The sequence below is a fragment of the Symphalangus syndactylus genome, chromosome 4, assembly GCF_028878055.3.
Source record: "Symphalangus syndactylus isolate Jambi chromosome 4, NHGRI_mSymSyn1-v2.1_pri, whole genome shotgun sequence".
Classification (NCBI taxonomy): Eukaryota; Metazoa; Chordata; class Mammalia; order Primates; family Hylobatidae; genus Symphalangus; species Symphalangus syndactylus.
In genome coordinates, this window is record NC_072426.2 from 95594872 (window position 1) to 95617252 (window position 22381).

At 44.7% G+C, this 22381-nt stretch overlaps 1 protein-coding gene across 2 annotated transcripts in view; it reads left to right on the forward strand.

The window, feature by feature from the left end:
• Window positions 1–486: 486 nt before the first annotated feature.
• POLR3A (RNA polymerase III subunit A) overlaps window positions 487–22381 on the forward strand; it is a 59450-nt gene continuing 37555 nt past the window's right edge. Inside the window, exons 1-10 of one of the 2 annotated variants that reach the window (XM_055275593.2) lie at window positions 487–711; window positions 4156–4291; window positions 4625–4762; window positions 5546–5717; window positions 5985–6139; window positions 15133–15372; window positions 15495–15657; window positions 15833–15969; window positions 18261–18364; window positions 19796–19937. In XM_055275593.2, coding sequence (XP_055131568.1) covers window positions 668–711; window positions 4156–4291; window positions 4625–4762; window positions 5546–5717; window positions 5985–6139; window positions 15133–15372; window positions 15495–15657; window positions 15833–15969; window positions 18261–18364; window positions 19796–19937 — 1431 coding nt within the window. In that variant the 5' untranslated portion in view covers window positions 487–667. The remainder of the gene's footprint in view (window positions 712–4155; window positions 4292–4624; window positions 4763–5545; window positions 5718–5984; window positions 6140–15132; window positions 15373–15494; window positions 15658–15832; window positions 15970–18260; window positions 18365–19795; window positions 19938–22381) is intronic. The other variant, XM_063637483.1, reaches the window with a different exon arrangement.

A 22381-nucleotide genomic window follows, 5' to 3' on the forward strand; every position in this document is an offset into this window, starting at 1 on the left:
ATCACCATGGCTGTTTACACTCTAACAGATTTTTAACTGTTTTTGTAATCAAGAATATAAGTTTAATTCTTCCCCCCTCCCGCCAAATAACTTCATGAACTGGAAGCACATGTGCGCCCATATTTTCCGCTCTGTTTTCCTTTGTTGGTCCTCCACAGATAGTGCCCTCTGTTGGATGGGCCGGTTCATTTTAGCTTCCACCTTCCCTTAAAACAATTAGAAGCTCTTAATTTAGATGGTACTGATGTTAATGATGATGATTTTCCATTTTATGCAAGTTTTGGCCCTCTGCTTGTCTAAAAGTCTTGAGGCAAAGAGTTATTTGCAATTTCTCTGCAGGTGTCTGATTACCTGGAGAAATTGACCAGAAATGGGATTTTTAAAATACAGCCCAGGCCTCGGTGCGGCTTCCAGGAAGCGCCACCAGGTGACGGTGCGGGGAAAGGGCAAAAAAAAAAAAACGGCGTGCCGGAAGTCTCTCTTGACAGACAGACGCGCGGGCGAGTAGCGGAAGAGGAAGCGGACACGTGAGACACTCTACGGTGGCCGAGAAGATGCCGCAGATGTGTTAGCGGCGAGTCCAGAAGCAGCCCCAGGAGGTGCCGGGGGCATCGTTTCTCTAATCTGGCCTCCCGAGTGCCAAGGAGGCGTCCTGGCAGCGGTCATCATGGTGAAGGAGCAGTTCCGGGAGACGGATGTGGCCAAGAAAATGTAAGACGGAGAAAGAGTGGCCAAAGGGCTGAGAAATAGGGCAAGGGGTCCGAGGTTAGCGGTCCTGGGTCTTGGAGGGTCGGAGATGGGGTGCAGTGGGAAGGGGAGGGCCAGTAGTCCATAGGTGTGACCAGCGCCCAGAAGTACCAGCGTTGGTCAAAGAGCATTGGCCAGGCTGAGGGGATTTCAGCACCTCGAGAGGTCCCTGGACTTGGGCGGAGAAGTCGGAGTGGCCTAAGCCTTAATGATTTGTGCACCCTGGGCCAAAGCTCGCGTTCTCCTGAAGTCATACGATGATCCCTGTTCTTCAGCGAACTATCCCCTGCTGCAGCGAGGGGAGCAATCTGGGGCGGGGACTGTCTCTAATTCTGTCAGCCGCAGAGCGTCTGAAACGGAGGCAGTAGTTGCTTAATAAAAGGATGGGGTTGCCCACTAGAAAGCTGTACCACAGGCCGACGGATGGCAGTGTCAGAAACAAAGCTACTATATTCCGGGCTTTTGCCTTCAGAAATACGTTATTAGGCGGTGGCTCCTTCTTCGAGTTCTCAGTAAGAAAGTGAATCCAGCCGGGCGCCGTGGCTTACTCCTGTAATCCCAGCACTTTGGGAGGCCGAAGCGGGTGAATCTCCTGAGCTCAGGAGTTTGAGACTAGCCTGGGCAACGTGGCGAAACCCCGTCTCTATCAAAAATACAAAAATTAGCCGGCGTGGTGGCGTGCCCTTGTGGTCCCAGCTACTCGGGAGGCTGAGGCTGGAAAATCACTTGAGCCTGGGAAGCAGAGGTTGCAGTGGGCAACCTCCTGCACTCCAGCCTGAGTGACAGAGTGAGACAATGTCTCAAAAAAAAAAAAAAAAAGTGAATTCATCATTCTTACAGCAGACACTGAGGAGGATACTGCGCGTTATTCCCAGTGTTGGACGTTAAAGATACGGTCTGAATAAAACTTTTGCTGCCTAATCTAGTTGGAGAAGGTACATAAGTCAACACTGGGTACGACAAGTGCAATGACAAGGGTAGGTCCAGGGGGTTTTGAGAGCACATAATGGGTCCAGGAAAAAGAAAGCAGACCAAACTGTTTTCTTCAAGGAGCAGACCGGAGGGAGAGAGCACAGGTGATGAGAAGGAAGCAGAAGGCTTGAAGCTGTGTTAAGAAGTCATCTTGCAGGCAGTGAGGAACCTTTGAAGGATTTTCAACAGGAGAGTATCTTGATAAGAGTTCTCCTTTGCCGGGCATGGTGGCTCACGCCCGTAATCCCAGCACTTTGGGAGGCCGAGGCGGGCGGATCACGAGGCCAGAAGATCGAGACCATCCTGGCTAACACGGTGAAACCCCGTCTGTACTAGAAATACAAAAAATTAGCCGGGCGTGGTAGCAGGCGCCTGTAGTCCCAGCTACTCGGGAGGCTGAGGCAGGAGAATGGCCTGAACCTGGGAGACGGAGCTTGCAGTGAGCCGAGATGGCGCCACTGCACTCCAGCCTGGGCGACAGAGCGAGACTCTGCCTCAGCAAAAAAAAAAAAAAAAGAGTTCTCCTTCTGGAAAATCTCTTGATTCATGGTGGAAAGAATTAGAGGTCGAGAGACCTTGAGACGGATATACAGAATGCCTTGCTTGGGCAGCTGTGTGGATGGTTGCCATTCACTAGAACAGGTGTCTTACATAGGTGAATGCAGCATCCTCCCATATGGTAGCTCCACATCGACACTGGCCCTTCACACCCACCTGTACACCTGCACCCAGTCAGATAAAATACGTTCTCACAAAACAGATCAAGTGCTTATGTCAAAGTGCAGATTAGGGGTATTGTCAATTAAAATCCTCTAGCAGAGGCCAGGAGTGGTGGCTCACGTCTGTAATCCCAGCACTTTGGGAGGCCATGGCAGGCAGATCATGAGGTCAGAAGTTCAAGACCAGACTGGCCAATATGGTAAAACTTCATCTCTACTAAAAATACAAAAATTAGCTAGGTGAAGTGGCACATGGCTGTAACCCCAGCTACTTGGGAGGCTGAGGCAGGAGAATCACTTGAACCTGTCAGGCAGAGGTTGCAGTGAGCTGAGATCGCACCACTGCACTCCAGCCTGGGTGACAGAGCAAGACTCTGTCTCAGGAAGAAAAAAAAAAATTCCTCTAGCAGCTTTCCATTGTGTGTGCCATCACGCCCAGCAAATTTTTTGTATTTTTAGTAGAGACGGGGTTTCACCATGTTAGCCAGGATGGTGTCAATCTCCTGACCTCATGATCCACCCACCTCAGCCTCCCAAAGTGCTGGGATTACAGGCATGAGCCACCACACCCGGCCACATTTACGTTATTTAAATAAATTCCCTACCAAAGTTCTCAAGCCCTCGTGCTTTAGCTCCTGCATGCTTCACTGACTTCATCTTGTACCATTAGCTTTCTATGCTCCAGCATATACTGATTTCATTTGGTTCCTTGCAAATGCCAAGCTTGTGCCAGTTCCAGGACCCTGGCCCTAGTCATTCTCTCTACTTCAGATGCTCTGCCTTCTGATTGTCACTTTTACAGAGAGGCTTTGTGACCATGCAACATAAAGTAATTCCTCAGACTCTGCTGCTTACATCAGTTCTGCATCTGTTCGCATTTGTATATTTGTTTGTTTGTGGTCTGTCTTTCCCACCCTGACCTGTGAGCTCTGTGTTGGCAAAGACCTTGTCTGTCTTCGCTAATCTGTATCCTCAGCCTGTAGGATGGTGCCTGGCACATAGGAAATAGCCAATTTGTTGGAAGAATGAATGAACGGACAGACATGGGAGAAAAAGTATTGGGGTCTGTTTTCAATGTGTGGGGTTTGAAGTGCCTATGAGATATCTAGGTGGAACTGTCCAGGAGGAGGTGTCTATGCAGACGTGCAGTTGGGTAGCAGTAGCTGGCCTATAGAGATAGATTTGATAGACATCAACATGTATGTGAGTGGCATGATCACTCAGGAGAATGCGTAGGATGATAAGAGGGTGAAGGTTGTAATGCTAGGTGGTACAGTACACCAATATTTAAGGGATAGCAGTAGAAGAAAAGACCTCAAAAGAGACTGTACATGGAGGAGCCAGAGAAGGGAAGAAGAAAACTCAGAGTATATGGTGTCACAAAGCCAAGAGAAAAGCACTTCAAGATTGGGCAGGGTGCTGCCAGTGCCGCAGAGGTAAAATGAGGAAGTTCTTATTGGATTCAGCAGCAGGCAGGTTGTCTAGGTGGCGTTGGTGAGCATTGTTCCTTTGATGGTGAGAGTAGAAACTGGATTCCAGTAAGATGAAGGGATGTTTGTGAAGGAAAAATGAGAGAGGGTTAAATATATTTAATACTGGTAGGAAAAGCCAGTGGAGATAGTTGGAAGGATAGGTTGGTTATGGTGGGCTATATATGTAATAGACATTTTTGGTCACAGATTTTGCTGTAATTTTCACCTTTTTCTTCCCGTTCCAGAAGCCACATCTGTTTTGGAATGAAGTCACCCGAGGAGATGCGCCAGCAGGCCCACATCCAAGTTGTGAGTAAGAACCTGTACAGCCAGGACAACCAACATGCCCCCTTGCTATATGGAGTGCTCGACCATAGGATGGTAAGGCCCCCTGACCCCTCCCGGTACCTGTGTCTTGCCCTGCTGATAAAACTGGTGACTTACCAGATTGAAAGGAGCAGGGGCTTCCTTCCATCTCCTCAACTCCCCCTGCACATACCAGACTAGGTCAAGAACTCCGGCCTTTAGTCAGCAACCTGATTCTGATTCTGAGTCATGAAAATTAGAAAAGAAAGAAAAACAGTGGGAAATGATCTCAGAAAGGAAATTTAAAAAGCAAAAGAAATGATTCTGTGTCACCTGGCCGGGCATGATGGCTGGGCACTTTCCCGTCCAGCAGTCTGTGTTGATCATTGGGTGTGCTTTTTTTCAAAGGGTACGAGTGAGAAGGATCGTCCATGTGAAACCTGTGGGAAAAACTTGGCTGACTGTCTAGGCCACTATGGGTATATTGACCTGGAATTGCCGTGTTTTCATGTAGGGTACTTCAGAGCAGTCATAGGCATCTTACAGGTAAGCACACAGGTGCTGATTTCCAAGACATAAATTCTGGAGTGATTGGTCAGGGACACTGGAATGAACTTAAGACTGTGAGCGGTGGGGGATATATCTAGGGGACTCTTTTATACTAAATACATAATATTTTCATCTCACACTACATTAAATCACTCAAGAATTATTTATTTTGTTTATTTACCTTGAGAAGATGGTAGATACTTGTTGTTAAAAAAATAACAATAGTAATTCAAACAATACAGAATAGCACAAAGAAAAAACTTAAGTTAACAAAGTCTGGCTACTGGCCGTGAGTACTGCTAATCTAGTGAACACAGGCTTCCTCTCTGCATATCCTTAGTATAGAGCCATTTTCAGATCTGTATGTATGGTCACTTGGTTAAGGGTACAAGACAGGGCGATGGCATTTTTTTTTTTTTTTTTGAGACGGAGTCTTGCTCTGTCTCCCAGGCGGGAGTGCAATGGTGCGATCTCGGCTCACTGCAAGCTCCGCCTCCCGGGTTCATGCCATTCTCCTGCCTCAGCCTCCCGAGTAGCTGGGACTACAGGCGCCTGCCAACACGTCCGGCTAATTTTTTGTATTTTTAGTAGAGATGGGGTTTCACTGTGTTAGCCAGGATGGTCTCGATCTCCTGACCTCGTGATCCGCCCACCTCGGCCTCCCAAAGTGCTGGGATTACAGGCTTGAGCCACCGCGCCCGGCCGGCGATGGCATTTTTAAAAGAAAATAATTTTTCATTCTCCCTTATGCTTTTATCTGTCTTGCTTAATTTGAAAAAGATGATCTGCAAAACCTGCTGCCATATCATGCTGTCCCAAGAGGAGAAGAAGCAGTTTCTGGACTATCTAAAGAGGCCCGGCCTGACCTACCTTCAGAAGCGAGGACTGAAGAAGAAAATCTCTGACAAGTGCCGAAAGAAAAACATCTGCCATCACTGTGGTGCTTTTAATGGTGAGTGCAATGCACAGAAGTCTAAGCAATAGCCCTTTTCACTCACTGTCTTCTGTTTAGTTTATTAGGTTTACATAATGTTTGGGAGTCAGCTTTTCTCCTTATAAATTAGGCTTAAGAGCCCAACAACTGATGTCCTTTTGGGAAATGGACCTCTCATCTTTCATTGCTATAGTAGTTTCAGTAATTTCATTAACCAAACTACAACCTCTGGCCAATCTGAGAACCTAATTTTTTATTTCTTGGTAAATAAACTAACCCTTATAGGTACTGTAAAGAAGTGTGGACTGCTGAAGATAATTCATGAGAAATACAAGACCAACAAAAAAGTGGTGGATCCCATTGTATCAAATTTCCTTCAGTCTTTTGAAACAGCCATTGAACATAATAAAGAAGTGGAGCCTCTGCTGGGAAGGGCACAGGTGAGTCTGAGAATGCACACCCACCTTCCGCCTGCCTCTTCCGCATGTCACACGCACATTCCCTCCCCCACCTCCGCCCCACCCCTAGACACCCACTTTCTTCCAAAATGAGAGGTCCAGTTAGTTCGACAGCTCTCTGATAATTCCTTTTTTTTTTTTTTAAGATGGAAGACGGAGTCTCACTCTTTCGCCCAGGCTGGAGTGAGTGGTGCAAATCTTGGTTCACTGCAGCCTGTGCACCTCAGGTTCAAACAATTCTTCTGCTTCAGCCTCCCAAGTAGCTGGGATTACAGGCATGTGCCACCATGCCCACCTAATTTTTATATTTTTAGTAGAGACAGCATTTCGCCATATTGGCCAGGCCGGTCTTGAACTCTTGACCACAGGTGATCCAGTTGCCTCAGCCTCCCAAAGTGCTAAGATTACAGGCGTGAGCCACCGCGCCCAGCCAGCTATCCAGTAATTCTTATTTGACCATAACAGTGTTTATCTGGCACTAAGGCTAATGTGGACTGGCCTTGTAACACCAATTGTTTTTGTTTTTGCTTTTGTTTTTAATTGAGATGTTTTTAATTGATATGTTGCCCAGTCTGGTCTCAAACAGTGTTTATCTGGCACTAAGGCTAATGTGGACTGGCCTTGTAACACTAATTTTTTTTGTTTTTGCTTTTGTTTTTTGTTTGTTTGTTTTTTGAGTCAGAGTCTGGCTCTGTCCCCCAGGCTGGAGTGCAGTGGCACCATCTCGGCTCACTGCAAGCTCCGCCTCCCGGGTTCACGCCATTCTCCTGCCTCAGCCTCCCGAGTAGCTGGGACTACAGGCGCCTGCCACCACATCCTGCTAATTTTTTTGTATTTTTAGTAGAGACAGGGTTTCACTATGTTGGCCAGGATGGTCTCGAACTCCTGACCTCGTGATCTGCCCACCTCAGCCTCCCAAAGTGCTAGGATTACAGGCTTGAGCCACCGCACCCGGCCGCTTTTGTTTTTAATTGAGATGTTTTTAATTGATATGTTGCCCAGTCTGGTCTCAAACTCCTGAGCCCAAGAGATCCACTCACCTCAGCCTTCCAAAGTGCTAGGATTACAGGCGTATGTCACCATTCCTGGCCCCTTGTTTGTGTTTTTACCTCAGTTCTTTTTTTTTTATTATTTTATATATTTGTTTATTTATTTATTTTAATTTTTGAGGCAGGGTCTCACTCTGTCTCCCAGGCTGGAATGCAGTGGTGTGATCAAGGCTCATTGCAGCCCCCACCTCCCAGGCTCAAGTGATCTTCGCACGTCAGCCTCCCAAGTAGCTGGAACTACAGGCACACACCACCACGCCCAGCTAATTTTTTAATTTGTTGTAGAGACAAGGTCTTGCTATGTTGCCCAGGCTTTGAACTCCTGGGTTCAAGCAATCCTCCTGCGTCAGCCTCCAAAGTACTGGGATTACAGGTGTCAGCCACTGCACCCTGGCTTACCTTAGTTCTTTTTTAACAGGAACACTTTTTTTTTTTTACAGACAGAGTTGCTCTGTCACCCAGGCTGGAGTGCAGTTGCACGATCTAGGCTCACTGCAACCTCCGCCTCCCAGGTTCAAGCGATTCTCTTGCCTCAGCCTCCCGAGTTGCTGGGACTACAGGCACCCACCACCATGCCTGGCTAATTTTTGTATTTTTGTAGAAACAGGGTTTTACTATGTTGGCCAGGCTGGTCTCGAACTCCTGACCTCAGGTAACCCACCCACCTCGGCCTGCCTAAGTGCTGGGATTATAGACATGAGCCACCACGCCCAGCCAGTAACACTTTTTTTTTTGTTTTAGATGGAATTTCACTCTTACTGCTTAGGCTGGAGTGCAATGGCGCGATACCGGCTCACGGCAACCTCCGCCTCCCAGGTTGAAGTGATTCTCCTGCCTCAGCCTCCCAAGTATCTGGGATTACAGGCGTGTGTCACCATGCCCAGCTAATTTTTGTATTTTTAGTAGAGACGAGGTTTCACCATGTTTGTCAGGCTGGTCTCGAACTCCTGACCTCAGGTAATCCACCTGCCTCGGCCTTCCAAAGTGCTGGGATTACAGGCATGAGCCACTACGCCCAGCCTCCAGCTACCAATATTTTATGGACATTTTTTATGTCAATTGCTGTGTTTGTCTAGTATCTTTTTTTTTCCCCCAATGGCTTGCTGCTTTTCCACATAGGGATATACCATGATTTTATTTAGCCAATAAACTGTCAGGCTATTTCCAAATTTTCACTATTAAGAACAGCTTTTATTACCTTCCTGTTCTGTCACATGGATAAAAAATAAGAACAACAACAAAAAACAGCTTTTGTGAACATTCTTGTAGCTAAATCTTTGTGTTCTTTTCTGAAGTTACACCCCTTGGAATAATTACCAGAAGCGGAATTTTTGGCTTGAACAATTGGAATAAAAGACATACACATTTTTTTTTAATTGTACTTTAAGTTTTAGGGTACATGCGCACAATGTGCAGGTTTGTTACATATGTATCCATGTGCCATGTTGGTGTGCTGCACCCATTAACTCATCATTTAGCATTAGGTGTATCTCCTAATGCTATCCCTCCCCACTCCCCGTACCCCACAACTGGCCCCGGTGTGTGATGTTCCCCTTCCTGTGTCCATGTGTGTTTGTTTTTTTGTCCTTGCGATAGTTAACTGAGAATGATGATTTCCAGTTTCATCCATGTCCCTACAAAGGACATGAACTTATCATTTTTTATGGCTGCATAGTATTCCATGGTGTATATGTGCCACATTTTCTTAATCCAGTCTATCGTTGTTGGACATTTGGGTTGGTTCTAACTCTTTGCTATTGTGAATAGTGCCGCAATAAACACGTGTGCATGTGTCTTTATAGCAGCATGATTTATAGTCCTTTGGGTATATACCCAGTAATGGGATGGCTGGGTCAAATGGTATTTCTAGTTCTGATCCCTGAGGAATCGCCACACTGACTTCCACAATGGTTGAACTAGTTTACAGTCCCACCAACAGTGTAAAAGTGTTCCTATTTCTCCACATCCTCTCCAGCACCTGTTGTTTCCTGACTTTTTAATGATGGCCATTCTAACTGGTGTGAGATGGTGTCTCATTGTGGTTTTGATTTTCATTTCTCTGATGGCCAGTGATGATGAGCATTCTTGCATGTGTTTTTTGGCTGCATACATGTCCTCTTTTGAGAAGTGTCTGTTCATGTCCTTCGCCCACTTTTTGATGGGGTTGTTTGGTTTTTTCTTGTAAATTTGTTTGAGTTCATTGTAGATTCTGGATATTAGCCCTTTGTCAGATGAGTAGGTTGCAAAAATTTTCTCCCATTGTGTAGGTTGCCTGTTCACTCTGATGGTAGTTTCTTTTGCTGTGCAGAAGCTCTTTAGTTTAATTAGATCCCATTTGTCAATTTTGGCTTTTGTTGCCATTGCTTTTGGTGTTTTAGACATGAAGTCCTTGCCCATGCCTATGTCCTGAATGGTAATGCCTAGGTTTTCTTCTAGGGTTTTTATGATTTTAGGTCTAACCTGTAAGTCTTTAATCCATCTTGAATTAATTTTTGTATAAGGTGTAAGGAAGGGATCCAGTTTTCGCTTTTTACATATGGCTAACCAGTTTTCCCAGCACCATTTATTAAATAGGGAATCCTTTCCCCATTGCTTGTTTTTGTCAGGTTTGTCAAAGATCAGATAGTTGTAGATATGCAGTGTTATTTCTGAGGGCTCTGTTCTGTTCCATTGATCTATATCTCTGTTTTGGTACCAGTACCATGCTGTTTTGGTTACTGTAGCCTTGTAGTATAGTTTGAAGTCAGGTAGCTTGATGCCTCCAGCTTTGTTCTTTTGGCTTAGGACTGACTTGGCGATGCGGGCTCTTTTTTGGTTCCATATGAACTTTAAAGTAGTTTTTTCCAATTCTGTGAAGAAAGTCATTGGTAGCTTGATGGGGATGGCATTGAATCTATAAATTACCTTGGGCAGTATGGCCATTTTCACAATATTGATTCTTCCAACCCGTGAGCTGGAATGTTCTTCCATTTGTTTCTATCCTCTTTTATTTCATTGAGCAGTGGTTTGTAGTTCTCCTTGAAGAGGTCCTTCACGTCCCTTGTAAGTTGGATTCCTAGGTATTTTATTCTTTTTGAAGCAGTTGTGAATGGGAGTTCACTTATGATTTGGCTCTCTGTTTGTCTGTTATTGGTGTATAAGAATGCTTGTGATTTTTGTACATTGATTTTGTATCCTGAGACTTTGCTGAAGTTGCTTATCAGCTTAAGGAGATTTTGGGCTGAGACAATGGGGTTTTCTAGATACACAATCATGTCATCTGCAAACAGGGACAATTTGACTTCCTCTTTTCCTAATTGAATACCCTTTATTTCCTTCTCCTGCCTGATTGCCCTGGCCAGAACTTCCAACACTATGTTGAATAGGAGTGGTGAGAGAGGGCATCCCTGTCTTGTGCCAGTTTTCAAAGGGAATGCTTCCAGTTTTTGCCCATTCAGTATGATATTGGCTGTGGGTTTGTCATAGATAGCTCTTATTATTTTGAGATACGTCCCATCAATACCTAATTTATTGAGAGTTTTTAGCATGAAGGGTTGTTGAATTTTGTCAAAGGCGTTTTCTGCATCTATTGAGATAATCATGTGGTTTTTGTCTTTGGTTCTGTTTATATGCTGGATTACATTTATTGATTTGTGTATGTTGAACCAGCCCTGCATCCCAGGGATGAAGCCCACTTGATCATGGTGGATAAGCTTTTTGATGTGCTGCTGGATTCGGTTTGCCAGTATTTTATTGAGAATTTTTGCATCAATGTTCATCAAGGATATTGGTCTAAAATTCTCTTTTTTGGTTGTGTCTCTGCCTGGCTTTGGTATCAGGATGATGCTGGCCTCATAAAATGTGTTAGGGAGGATTCCCTCTTTTTCTATTGATTGGAATGGTTTCAGAAGGAATGGTACCAGTTCCTCCTTGTACCTCTGGTAGAATTCGGCTATGAATCCATCTGGTCCTGGACTCTTTATGGTTGGTAAGCTATTGATTATTGCCACAATTTCAGAGCCTATTATTGGTCTATTCAGAGATTCAACTTCTTCCTGGTTTAGTCTTGGGAGGGTGTATGTGTCGAGGAATTTATCCATTTCTTCTAGATTTTCTAGTATATTTGCATAGAGGTGTTTGTAGTATTCTCTGATGATAGTTTGTATTTCTGTGGGATTGGTGGTGATATCCCCTTTATCATTTTTTATTGCGTCTATTTGATTCTTCTCTCTTTTCTTCTTTATTAGTCTTGCTAGCTGTCTATCAATTTTGTTGATCCTTTCAAAAAACCAGCTCCTGGATTCATTAATTTTTTGAAGGGTTTTTTGTGTCTCTATTTCCTTCAGTTCTGCTCTGATTTTAGTTATTTCTTGCCTCCTGCTAGCTTTTGAATGTGTTTGCTCTTGCTTTTCTAGTTCTTTTAATTGTGATGTTAGGGTGTCGATTTTGGATCTTTCCTGCTTTCTCTTGTGGGCATTTAGTGCTATAAATTTCCCTCTACACACTGCTTTGAATGTGTCCCAGAGATTCTGGTATGTTGTGTCTTTGTTCTCATTGGTTTCAAAGAACATCTTTATTTCTGCCTTCATTTCCTTATGTACCCAATAGTCATTCAGGAGCAGGTTGTTCAGTTTCCATGTAGTTGAGCGGTTTTGAGTGAGTTTCTTAATCCTGAGTTCTAGTTTGATTGCACTGTGGTCTGAGAGACAGTTTGTTATAATTTCTGTTCTTTTACATTTGCTGAGGAGAGCTTTAGTTCCAACTATGTGGTCAATTTTGGAATAGGTGTGGTGTGGTGTTGAAAAAAATGTATATTCTGTTGATTTGGGGTGGAGAGTTCTGTAGATGTCTATTAGGTCTGCTTGGTGCAGAGCTGAGTTCAATTCCTGGATATCCTTGTTAACTTTCTGTCTCGTTGATCTGTCTAATGTTGACAGTGGGGTGTTAAAGTCTCCCATTATTATTGTGTGGGAGTCTAAGTCTCTTTGTAGGTCACTCAGGACTTGCTTTATGAATCTGGGTGCTCCTGTATTGGGTGCATATATATTTAGGATAGTTAGCTCTTCTTGTTGAATTGATCCCTTTACCATTATGTAATGGCCTTCTTTGTCTCTTTTGATCTTTGTTGGTTTAAAGTGTGTTTTATCAGAGACTAGGATTGCAACCCCTGCCTTTTTTTTTTTTTTTGAGATGGAGTCTTGCTCTGTCGCCCAGGCTGGAGTGCAGTGGCGCAATCTCGGCTCACTGCAAGCTCTGCCTCCCAGGTTCATGCCATTCTCCTGCCTCAGCCTCTCCAAGTAGCTGGGACTACAGGTGCCCACCACCACGCCCGGCTAATTTTTTGTATTTTTAGTAGAGACGGGGTTTCACCGTGGTCTCGATCTCCTGACTTCGTGATCGCCCACCTCAGCCTCCCAAAGTGCTGGGATTACAAGCGTGAGCCACCGTGCCCGGCCAACCCCTGCCTTTTTTTGTTTTCCATTTGCTTGGTAGATCTTCCTCCATCCTTTTATTTGGAGTCTATGTGTGTCTCTGCGCGTGAGATCGGTTTCCTGAATACAGCACACTGATGGGTCTTGACTCTTTATCCAATTTGCCAGTCTGTGTCATTTAATTGGAGCATTTAGTCCATTTACATTTAAAGTTAATATTGTTATGTGTGAATTTGATCCTGTCATTATGATGTTAGCTGGTTATTTTGCTCATTAGTTGATGCAGTTTCTTCCTAGCCTTGATGGTCTTTACAATTTGGCATGATTTTGCAGTGGCTGGTACCGGTTGTTCCTTTCCATGTTTAGTGCTTCCTTCAGGAGCTCTTTTAGGGCAGGCCTGGTGGTGACAAAATCTCTCAGCATTTGCTTGTCTGTAAAGTATTTTATTTCTCCTTCACTTATGAAGCTTAGTTTGGCTGGATATGAAATTCTGGGTTGAAAATTCTTTTCTTTAAGAATGTTGAATATTGGCCCCTACTCTCTTCCAGCTTGTAGAGTTTCTGCCGAGAGATCCGCCGTTATTCTGATGGGTTTCCCTTTGTGGGTAACCTGACCTTTTTCTCTGGCTGCTCTTAACATTTTTTCCTTCATTTCAACTTTGGTGAATCTGACAATTATGTGTCTTGGAGTTGCTCTTCTCAAGGAGTATCTTTGTGGCGTTCTCTGTATTTCCTGAATCTGAATGTTGGCCTGCCTTGCTGGATTGGGAAAGTTCTCCTGGATAATATCCTGCAGAGTGTTTTCCAACTTGGTTCCATTCTCCCTGTCACTTTCAGGTACACCAATCAGACATAGATTTGGTCTTTTCACATAGTCTCATATTTCTTGGAGGCTTTGTTCGTTTCTTTTTATTCTTTTTTTCTCTAGACTTCCCTTCTTGTTTCATTTCATTCACTTCGTCTTCCATCACTGATACCCTTTCTTCCAGTTGATCACATCGGCTCCTGAGGCTTCCGCATTCTTCACGTAGTTCTCGAGCCTTGGCTTTCAGCTCCATCAGCTCCTTTAAGCACTTCTCTGTATTGGTTATTCTAGTTATACATTCGTCTAATTCTTTTTCAAAGTTTTTAACTTCTTTGCCTTTGGCTTGAATTTCCTCCTGTAATTCGGAGTAGTTTGATCGTCTGAAGCCTTCTTCTCTCAACTCGTCAAAGTCATTCTCCATCCAGCTTTGTTCCGTTGCTGGTGAGGAACTGTGTTCCTTTGGAGGAGGAGAGGTGCTCTGCTTTTTAGAGTTTCCAGTTTTTCTGCTCTGTTTTTTCCCCATTTTTGTGGTTTTATCTACTTTTGGTCTTTGATGATGGTGATGTACAGATGGGTTTTTGGTGTGGATGTCCTTTCTGTTTGTTAGTTTTCCTTCTAACAGACAGGACCCTCAGCTGCAGGTCTGTTGGAGTTTGCTAGAGGTCCACTCCAGACCCTGTTTGGCTGGGTGTCAGCAGCGGTGGCTGCAGAACAGCGGATTTTCGTGAACCACAAATGCTGCTGCCTGATCGTTCCTCTGGAAGTTTTGTCTCAGAGGAGTACCCGGCCGTGTGAGGTGTCAGTCTGCCCCTACTGGGGGGTGCCTCCCAGTTAGGCTGCTCGGGGGTCAGGGACCCACTTGAGGAGGCAGTCCGCCTGTTCTCAGATCTCCAGCTGTGTGCTGGGAGAACCACTACTCTCTTGAAAGCTGTCAGACAGGGACATTTAAGTCTGCAGAGATTACTGCTGTCTTTTTGTTTGTCTGTGCCCTGCCCCCGGATGTGGAGTCTACAGAGGCAGGCAGGCTTTCTTGAGCTGTGGTGGGCTCCACCCAGTTCTAGCTTCCTGGCTGCTTTGTTTACCTAATCAAGCCTGGGCAATGGCGGGCGCCCCTCCTCCAGCCTCGCTGCCGCCTTGCAGATTAATCTCAGACTGCTGTGCTAGCAATCAGTGAGACTCTGTGGGCGTAGAACCCTCCGAGCCAGATGCGGGATATAATCTCCTGGTATGCCGTTTTTTAAGCCCGTCGGAAAAGCGCAGTATTCGGGTGGGAGTGACCCGATTTTCCAGGTGCCGTCTGTCACCCCTTTCTTTGACTAGGAAAGGGAACTCCCTGACCCCTTGTGCTTCCCGAGTGAGGCAATGCCTCGCCCTGCTTCGGCTCGTGCACGGTGCGCTGCACCCACTGTCCTGCACCCACTATCTGGCACTCCCTAGTGAGATGAACCCGGTACCTCAGATGGAAATGCAGAAATCACCCGTCTTCTGTGTTGCTCACGCTGGGAGCTGTAGACCGGAGCTGTTCCTATTCGGCCATCTTGGACATACACATTTTTAAGGCTCTTGCAGCATAGCGTGTCATCCATAGAAATCTCTGTTGTCACTTATCCTTAGTGACAGATAGGTTAGAAAACATGGTGAAGGAAAACCTTGCCCAAGCTATGGAAAACTAACATAGTATCTCCATTTCTGCCTTTCTTCCTTTCCGTAGGAAAACTTGAATCCCTTAGTAGTTCTGAATTTATTTAAACGAATCCCAGCTGAAGATGTTCCTCTACTTCTGATGAACCCAGAAGCCGGAAAGCCATCTGATTTGATTCTCACACGACTTTTGGTGCCTCCTTTGTGTATCAGACCCTCCGTTGTGAGTGATTTGAAGTCTGGCACCAATGAAGATGATCTGACAATGAAACTGACAGAAATCATTTTCCTAAACGATGTTATTAAAAAGGTCAGTGCCTCCCATTTGCTTGTAAGTTTTGTAGTATATCTATCCAAAAACTTCTGGTCAAGAAAATGTGAGAAAAATCAAACTGACCAGGTTTGTTTCTGTTCGGGCTGTGCTGGTTTTAGCATCGGATCTCAGGAGCCAAGACCCAGATGATCATGGAGGACTGGGATTTCCTGCAGCTGCAGTGTGCCCTCTACATTAACAGTGAGCTCTCGGGCATTCCCCTCAACATGGCACCCAAGAAGTGGACCAGAGGCTTCGTCCAACGCCTGAAGGGAAAACAGGGTAGGTTTCCCACAAGATGTGCAGAAGCCAGCCCACTCTCTTTGGTTCCTTTTTGTGGAGTGTCTGTCCAGCTTCTCTGATTGGAGGTCACAGGCTTTCCTCAATCTCTGTTCTTATTGTTCCCATCAGCACATGGTATGCCATGGGGACCTATGACATGTTTTTGGCTATTTAGGTCGATTTAGAGGAAATCTCTCAGGAAAGAGAGTGGATTTTTCTGGCAGAACAGTCATCTCGCCTGACCCCAACCTCCGGATTGATGAGGTAGCTGTGCCAGTTCATGTGGCCAAAATTCTGACTTTTCCTGAGAAGGTAAGTGACCACTCAGCTGCTCAATTCTTGTTTTAAATTCAGTCTTTTACGTTATATTTTGGTATTGCAAACAACAGGCAGTAGAAAGTCCCCAGTAACCCACTCAACCCACAGTTTGGTTTATATGAGTGTATATGTCTTCCCAGTTTGTTTTATACATATATGGTGGTATGTATTTTCTAAACCATCTGCAGCCACAGTTGTTTCTAGCTTCATGTGTATATACTCATGTATATGCTATACTTTTTTGCAACTTTTTTTTCCAATTAATAACATCTTGACCGAGCATGGTGGCTAACACCTGTAATCCCAACACTTAGGGAGGCCAAGGCAGATGGATCATCCGAGCCCAGGAGTTCAAGACCAACCTGGGCAACACAGTGAAAACCTTGTCTCTACCAAAAATACAAAAAATTAGCCAGGAGTGGTGGCAGGCGCCTGTGGTCCCAGCTACTGGGGAGACTGAGGTGGAAGGATTGCTTGAGCATGAGAGGTGGAGGTTGTGAGCCAAGATCACACCAATGCACTCTAGCCTGGGTGAGAGCGAGACCATCGTAAAAAAAAAAAAAAAAAGTAGACACTTTTCTGTGGTGGTTCATACCTCATATTTTAAACTAACTAAATGGTAAACATCCGTAGTTAATTTTCTTGGGATAGATTTTTTATTTTTAAAACTTTACAGTCACTGAGTCAAAGTATTTGAACATCTTAAGGCTATTGCTACATACCCAGAAAGCCTTTTATTTTATTTTTTGTTTTTGTTTTTGAGATGGAGTCTCTGTTGCCCAGGCTGGAGTGCAGTGGCGCGATCTCTACTCACTGCAAGCTCCACCTCCGAGGTTCACGCCATTCTCCTGCCTCAGCCTCCCAAGTAGCTGGGACTACAGGCGCCTGCCACCACGCCCAGCTAATTTTTTGTGTTTTTAGTAGAGACAGAGTTTCACCATGTTGGCCAGGATCATCTCGATCTCCTGACCGCGTGATCCGCCCACCTCAGCCTCCCAAAGTGCTGGGATTACAGGCGTGAGCCACCGCATCTGGCCTGGCTTTTTTTTTTTTTTTTTAAGAGACAGACTCTCGCTCTGTCACCCAGGCCAAAGTGCAGTGGTATGCTCATGGCTCACTGTAACCTCAAACTCCTGGGCTCAAGCCATTCTTATGCCTCAGCCTCCTGAGTAGCTAGGACTATAGGTGCACACCACTATGCCTAACTAATTTTTTTAAAAAATTTTTTAGAGATGGGATTCTCAGTATGTTGCCCAGGCTGGTCTTGAACTCCCGGCCTCAAGTGATCATCCCACCTTAGTCTCCCAAGTCACTGAAAGTCACTGAGATTACAGGGCCCTGTGTCCAGCTAGTACTTTTTTTTTTTTTTTTTTTTTGAGACTGAGTCTCACTCTATTGCCCAGGCTGGAGTGCAGTGGCACAATCTCGGCTCACTGCAACCTCTACCTCCCGGGTTCAAGTGATTCTCCTGCCTCAGCCTCCTGAGTAGCTAGGATTACAGGCACCCGCCACCACGCCCAGCTAATTTTTATATTCTTAGTAGGAACAGGGTTTCACCACATTGGCCAGGCTGGTCTCGAATTCCTGACCTCAAGTGATCCACCCGCCGTGGCCTCCCAAAGTGCTGGGATTACAGGCGTGAGCCACCAAGCCCAGCCCATACTTTTTTTTTTTTTTTTTAAATTGAGGTCTAGATAACTGCAGGGCCTGCTAACGAGAATATTGATTAGCTTTACCTGTGAGACTCACAGTTAGCCCAGATCATAGATGTTCCTGGTCAGCTTGTGTTGTGTGTCCTCAGCTGAGTTACTAATGATCCAAGAGTTTATTTCTCCAAAATGGTGTTCCACAAGACAATTGTTTAAGAGGTTCCAGAACACATTCAATGCAGACCAGGGCTTATGGTGCTGGTGTCACAACTTTTAAACCTTACAAGCCCCCGGTAAGTTATTGCAGATCAAGTTGCCACCTGTTTCTAGGATCACAGAAGGTCCCTATAGATCAGTCTAGCCTACCCGTTTTACCAGTGAGGAAACCAAGCACCAGGAAAGGAATTGGCCATGTCACTCAGTGAGCAAACAGCTGAGTTCACACTGGAAGCTGGACGCTTGTTTGCCAGTCTGTTGTTCACATTATACTCAAGACCATCGGCAGCAGGCTGCCCAGGATGCCTCTCTTTCTCCTAGAATCTGTACAAGGAAAGTAAAGATGAAGACGCATTTCAGTATCACTTGTTAGCTTCTAGATACCTGGGAATAACTTATTGTGGTTTTGTTGTACTGCAGGTAAACAAAGCAAACATCAATTTCTTGAGGAAACTGGTTCAAAATGGCCCTGAGGTTCACCCAGGAGCAAACTTCATTCAGCAGAGACATACGCAGATGAAAAGGTAATCTTTTCCCAATCTAGTTGGATTTAACTGCGTTCTCATGGCAAAGCTCACTGTGGTCATACTCAGCCACAGAATGCAATCCAGAATACAGTTTGCATGACATTTTGGCATGCGGAAAATATCTGTTTAAATTTCTGCGAGCCAAGGTATGTCATTTGCTCGGTTCAGTCATTGAATATACATGAAGTGCTCCTTTGTTCTCAGGCTTGTAATGTTATTGGATCCAGGAGGACAAAATACCATGGATACTAAAGTCTAAAGAGGATCATTATTGCTGGGCTTCATGGCTCACACCTATAATCCCAGCACTTTGTGAGGCCAAGGTAGGCATATCACTTGAGGCCAGGAGTTCAAGACCAGCCTGGCCAACATGACACAGAAACCCCTTTTCTACTAAAAATACAAAAATTAGCCAGGCATGGTAGTGCACGTATGTAGTCCCAGCTACTCAGAAGGCTGAGACACAAGAATCACTTGAACCCAGGAGGCAGAGGTTGCAGTGAGCTGAGATCACACCACTGCACTCCAGCCTGGGCGACAGAGCAAGACTCTGTCTCAGAAATACAATAAATATATAACGTGGATCATTGCCTGTGTCACCTGGACTCTCAGGGCTTTTAGCATTTCTAAAATTAGGATATATCTTTTTTTGTTTTTTCAAGACAGAGTCTTGCTCTGTTAGGGGCTGGAGAGCAGTGGCACGATCTTGACTCACTGCAACCTCCGCCTCCCAGGTTCAAGCAAGTCTCCTGCCTCAGTCACCCGAGTAGCTGGGATTACAGGCACCCTCCACCACACCTGGCTAATGTTTGTATTTTTAGTAGCAATGGGTTTTCACCATGTTGACCAGGCTGGTCTCGAACTCCTGACCTGGTGATCTACCTGCCTCAGCCTCCCAAAGTCCTAGGATTACAGGCGTGAGCCACCACATCCGACCAGACATATCTTAAGATCAATTTATCATAGTTTCTTTTTTTGATGTCTCTGTCACTCAGGCTGTAGTGCAATGGCACAATCATGGCTCACTGCAGTCTCCACCTCTTGTGCTCAGGTGATCCTCCCACCTTAGCCTCCAAAGTAGATGGGATTAAAGGCACATACCCCACCACGTTTGGCTAATTTTTGTATTTTTTTGTAGAGACGAGGTCTCCCCATGTTGCCCAGTCTGGTCTCAATCTCCTGGGCTCAAGCAATCTGCCCATCTTGGCCTCCCAAAGTGCTGAGATTACAGAAGTGAGTCACCTTGCCCACCCTGTCATAGTTTAATAGGGAGTTTTTTTCTTGGCACATAAAACTATATGACATTAAAATGGAGGCATCCTAGATTTGGTGAAATAATGTATTAATGATTGAATCCTGATCTGAAGAGGGAGAAACTTGGTGAGAGAACTTTGTTTTCACAGATCATGTTTATTGTTGCACATTCAGGTTTTTGAAATATGGAAATCGAGAAAAGATGGCTCAAGAGCTCAAGTATGGTGATATCGTAGAGAGACACCTCATTGATGGAGATGTGGTGCTCTTCAATCGGCAGCCATCGCTGCACAAATTGAGCATTATGGCTCATCTGGTGAGTAGCACTGCTTTTTTAATTTTCCATCATGTAGAAATTTGCCATGACTGTTCAGTGCTAAACAGTGGACTTCTAAAATTAAAATTGCCTGTTATTTCAAGTTTTCATAACTTTTATTTTGAGACAGGGTCTTGCTCTGTCACCCAGGCTGGAGTGCAGTGACACAATCACAGCTTATTGCAACCTTGACCTCCCAGGCCCAAGCAAGCCTCCCACCTCAGCCTTCAAAGTAGCTGGGACCACAGATATGTGCCACCAAATCTGGCTAATTTGTTTTTTTGTTTGTTTGTTTGTTTGTTTTTGGTTGAGACGGGGGTCTCACTATATTGCCCAAGCTAGTCTGGAATTCCTGGTCTCAAGCAGTCCTCCTTCAGCCTCCCAAAGTTCTGGGATTATAGGCGTGAGTAGCCCCCACAGCTGGCCCAAGCTTTTATAACTATTGGTATCCCTCTTCTCTCACATTTTAGTTTGAGTGAAACTTTTTAATTTCAAGCTTCCTTTTAGTAAGCTTTAACATTAAATTTTTAATATTTGCAACATAATATTCATACAAAACACTAAGAAAAGATTTAATTGAGAGTGACTAGCATGGTTTCACAAAAACATATACACGTATATGTGTTGTGTGCACAAACTTACGTAAAATAGGTATGGCAGAAAATTGACCTTTTTTTTTTTTTTTTTGGAGGCAGTCTCACTCTGTTACCCAGGCTAGAGTGCAGCGGCACAATCTGGCTCATTGCAGCTTTGACCGCCTCGGCTCAAGCAATCCTCCCACCTCAGCCTGCCGTAGCTAGGACTATAGGCGTGTGCCATGATGGCCAGGTTTTTTTTGTTTTTTTTTTTTTTGAGACAGAGTCTCACTCTATTGCCCAGGCTGGTGTGCAGTGTCTCAGTCTTGGCTCACAGCAGCCTCTGCCTCCAGGTTCAAGTGAGTCTCCTGCCTTAGCCTCTCAGTTAGAGGTGCATGCCACCATGCCCAGCTAATTTTTGTATTTTTAGTAGAGGCAGCATTTCACCACGTTGGCCTGGCTGGTCTCAAACTCCTGACCTCAGGTGATTCACCCACCTTGGCCTCCCAAAGTGCTGCGATTACAGACATGAGCCACTGTGCCCAGCCTTTTTTTTTTTTTTTTTAAGTGGAGCTGAGGTCTTGGTGTATTGCCCAGATGGGTCGCAATCTCCTGTGCTCAATGGATCCTCCCACCTTAGCCTCCCAGAGTGCTGGGATTATAGGTATGACCCACTGTGCCCAGCCAGAAAATTGACTTTTGATTTAACTTTGCATATTAACTAAGCAACTAAAATGCTTAAAAGATTTTTTCTTTGCAGTAGTCCTCTAAGACCTTAAACCATATTTTTTTGGTGATTTAGTTTTGCAACAGCAGCAGTTCCTTTTTCTGGAGATTTAAAATGCAAATGAAATACAGCTTTACTTTGTTCAATATTCATAGATTCTCCTATCTGTAAAGCTGTTAATCCATGAGCCTTTGCAAACAGTGTTTAAGCAGGCTCTTATGGTAATATTTTTTTCTAGATTCATTTTGGGGTAGTCTGAACACATTATATCAGTCTGTTTACGTAACAGTAGAAATAACTAAGAATTAGTTTGTGATGATAGGATTATGATTGTGAGAATGTAGAGGGTTAACTAAAGCCTTCTCTTTCTGGAATGTTTTGCTTGGCTTTGGAACATTGCAAAATATAATTATTAGTTTTCTTTTGACTGGCAGTGGCACACACCTGTAGCCCCAACTACTCAGGAGGCCGAGGCAGGAGGATCACATGAGCCTGGGAGTTCAAGTCTACAGTGTGCTATATCACGCCTATAAATAGCCACTGCACTCCAGCCTGGACAACGTTATGAAACCCTGTCTCTAAAAAAAAAAAAAGTAGAAATTTTTTTTATTTGAAAATTTTGAGGCCAGGTGTGGTGGCTCATGCCTGTAATCCCAGCACTCTGGGAGGCCAAGGCAGGTGGATCACTTGAGGTCAGGAGATCAAGACCAGCTTGGACAACATGATGAAACCCCATCTTTACTAAAATACAAAAAATTAGCCGGATGTGGTGGCACGTGCCTGTAATCCCAGCTACTTGGGAGGCTGAGGCAGGAGAATCGCTTGAACCCAGGAGGCAGAGGTTGCAGTGAGCTGAGATTGCGCCACTACACTCCAGCCTAGGCGACAGACTGAAGCTCCATCTCAAAAAAAGAAAAAGAAAATTTTCAAATGTACACTAAAGTAGAAAGAATGGTCTGATGAACTTACATATTCCCATCCTCTATGTGCAACAGTTTTCAAGGTTTAGCCACACTTGTTTTATCTTTCCCATTTTTCTTCAATGAACCCACATCTGTGTCATTTTTCAATATGTATCTAGTTTACATTTGTGAGAAAAATTTACATAACCACAGTGCTGTAATCATACCTAACAAAATTAA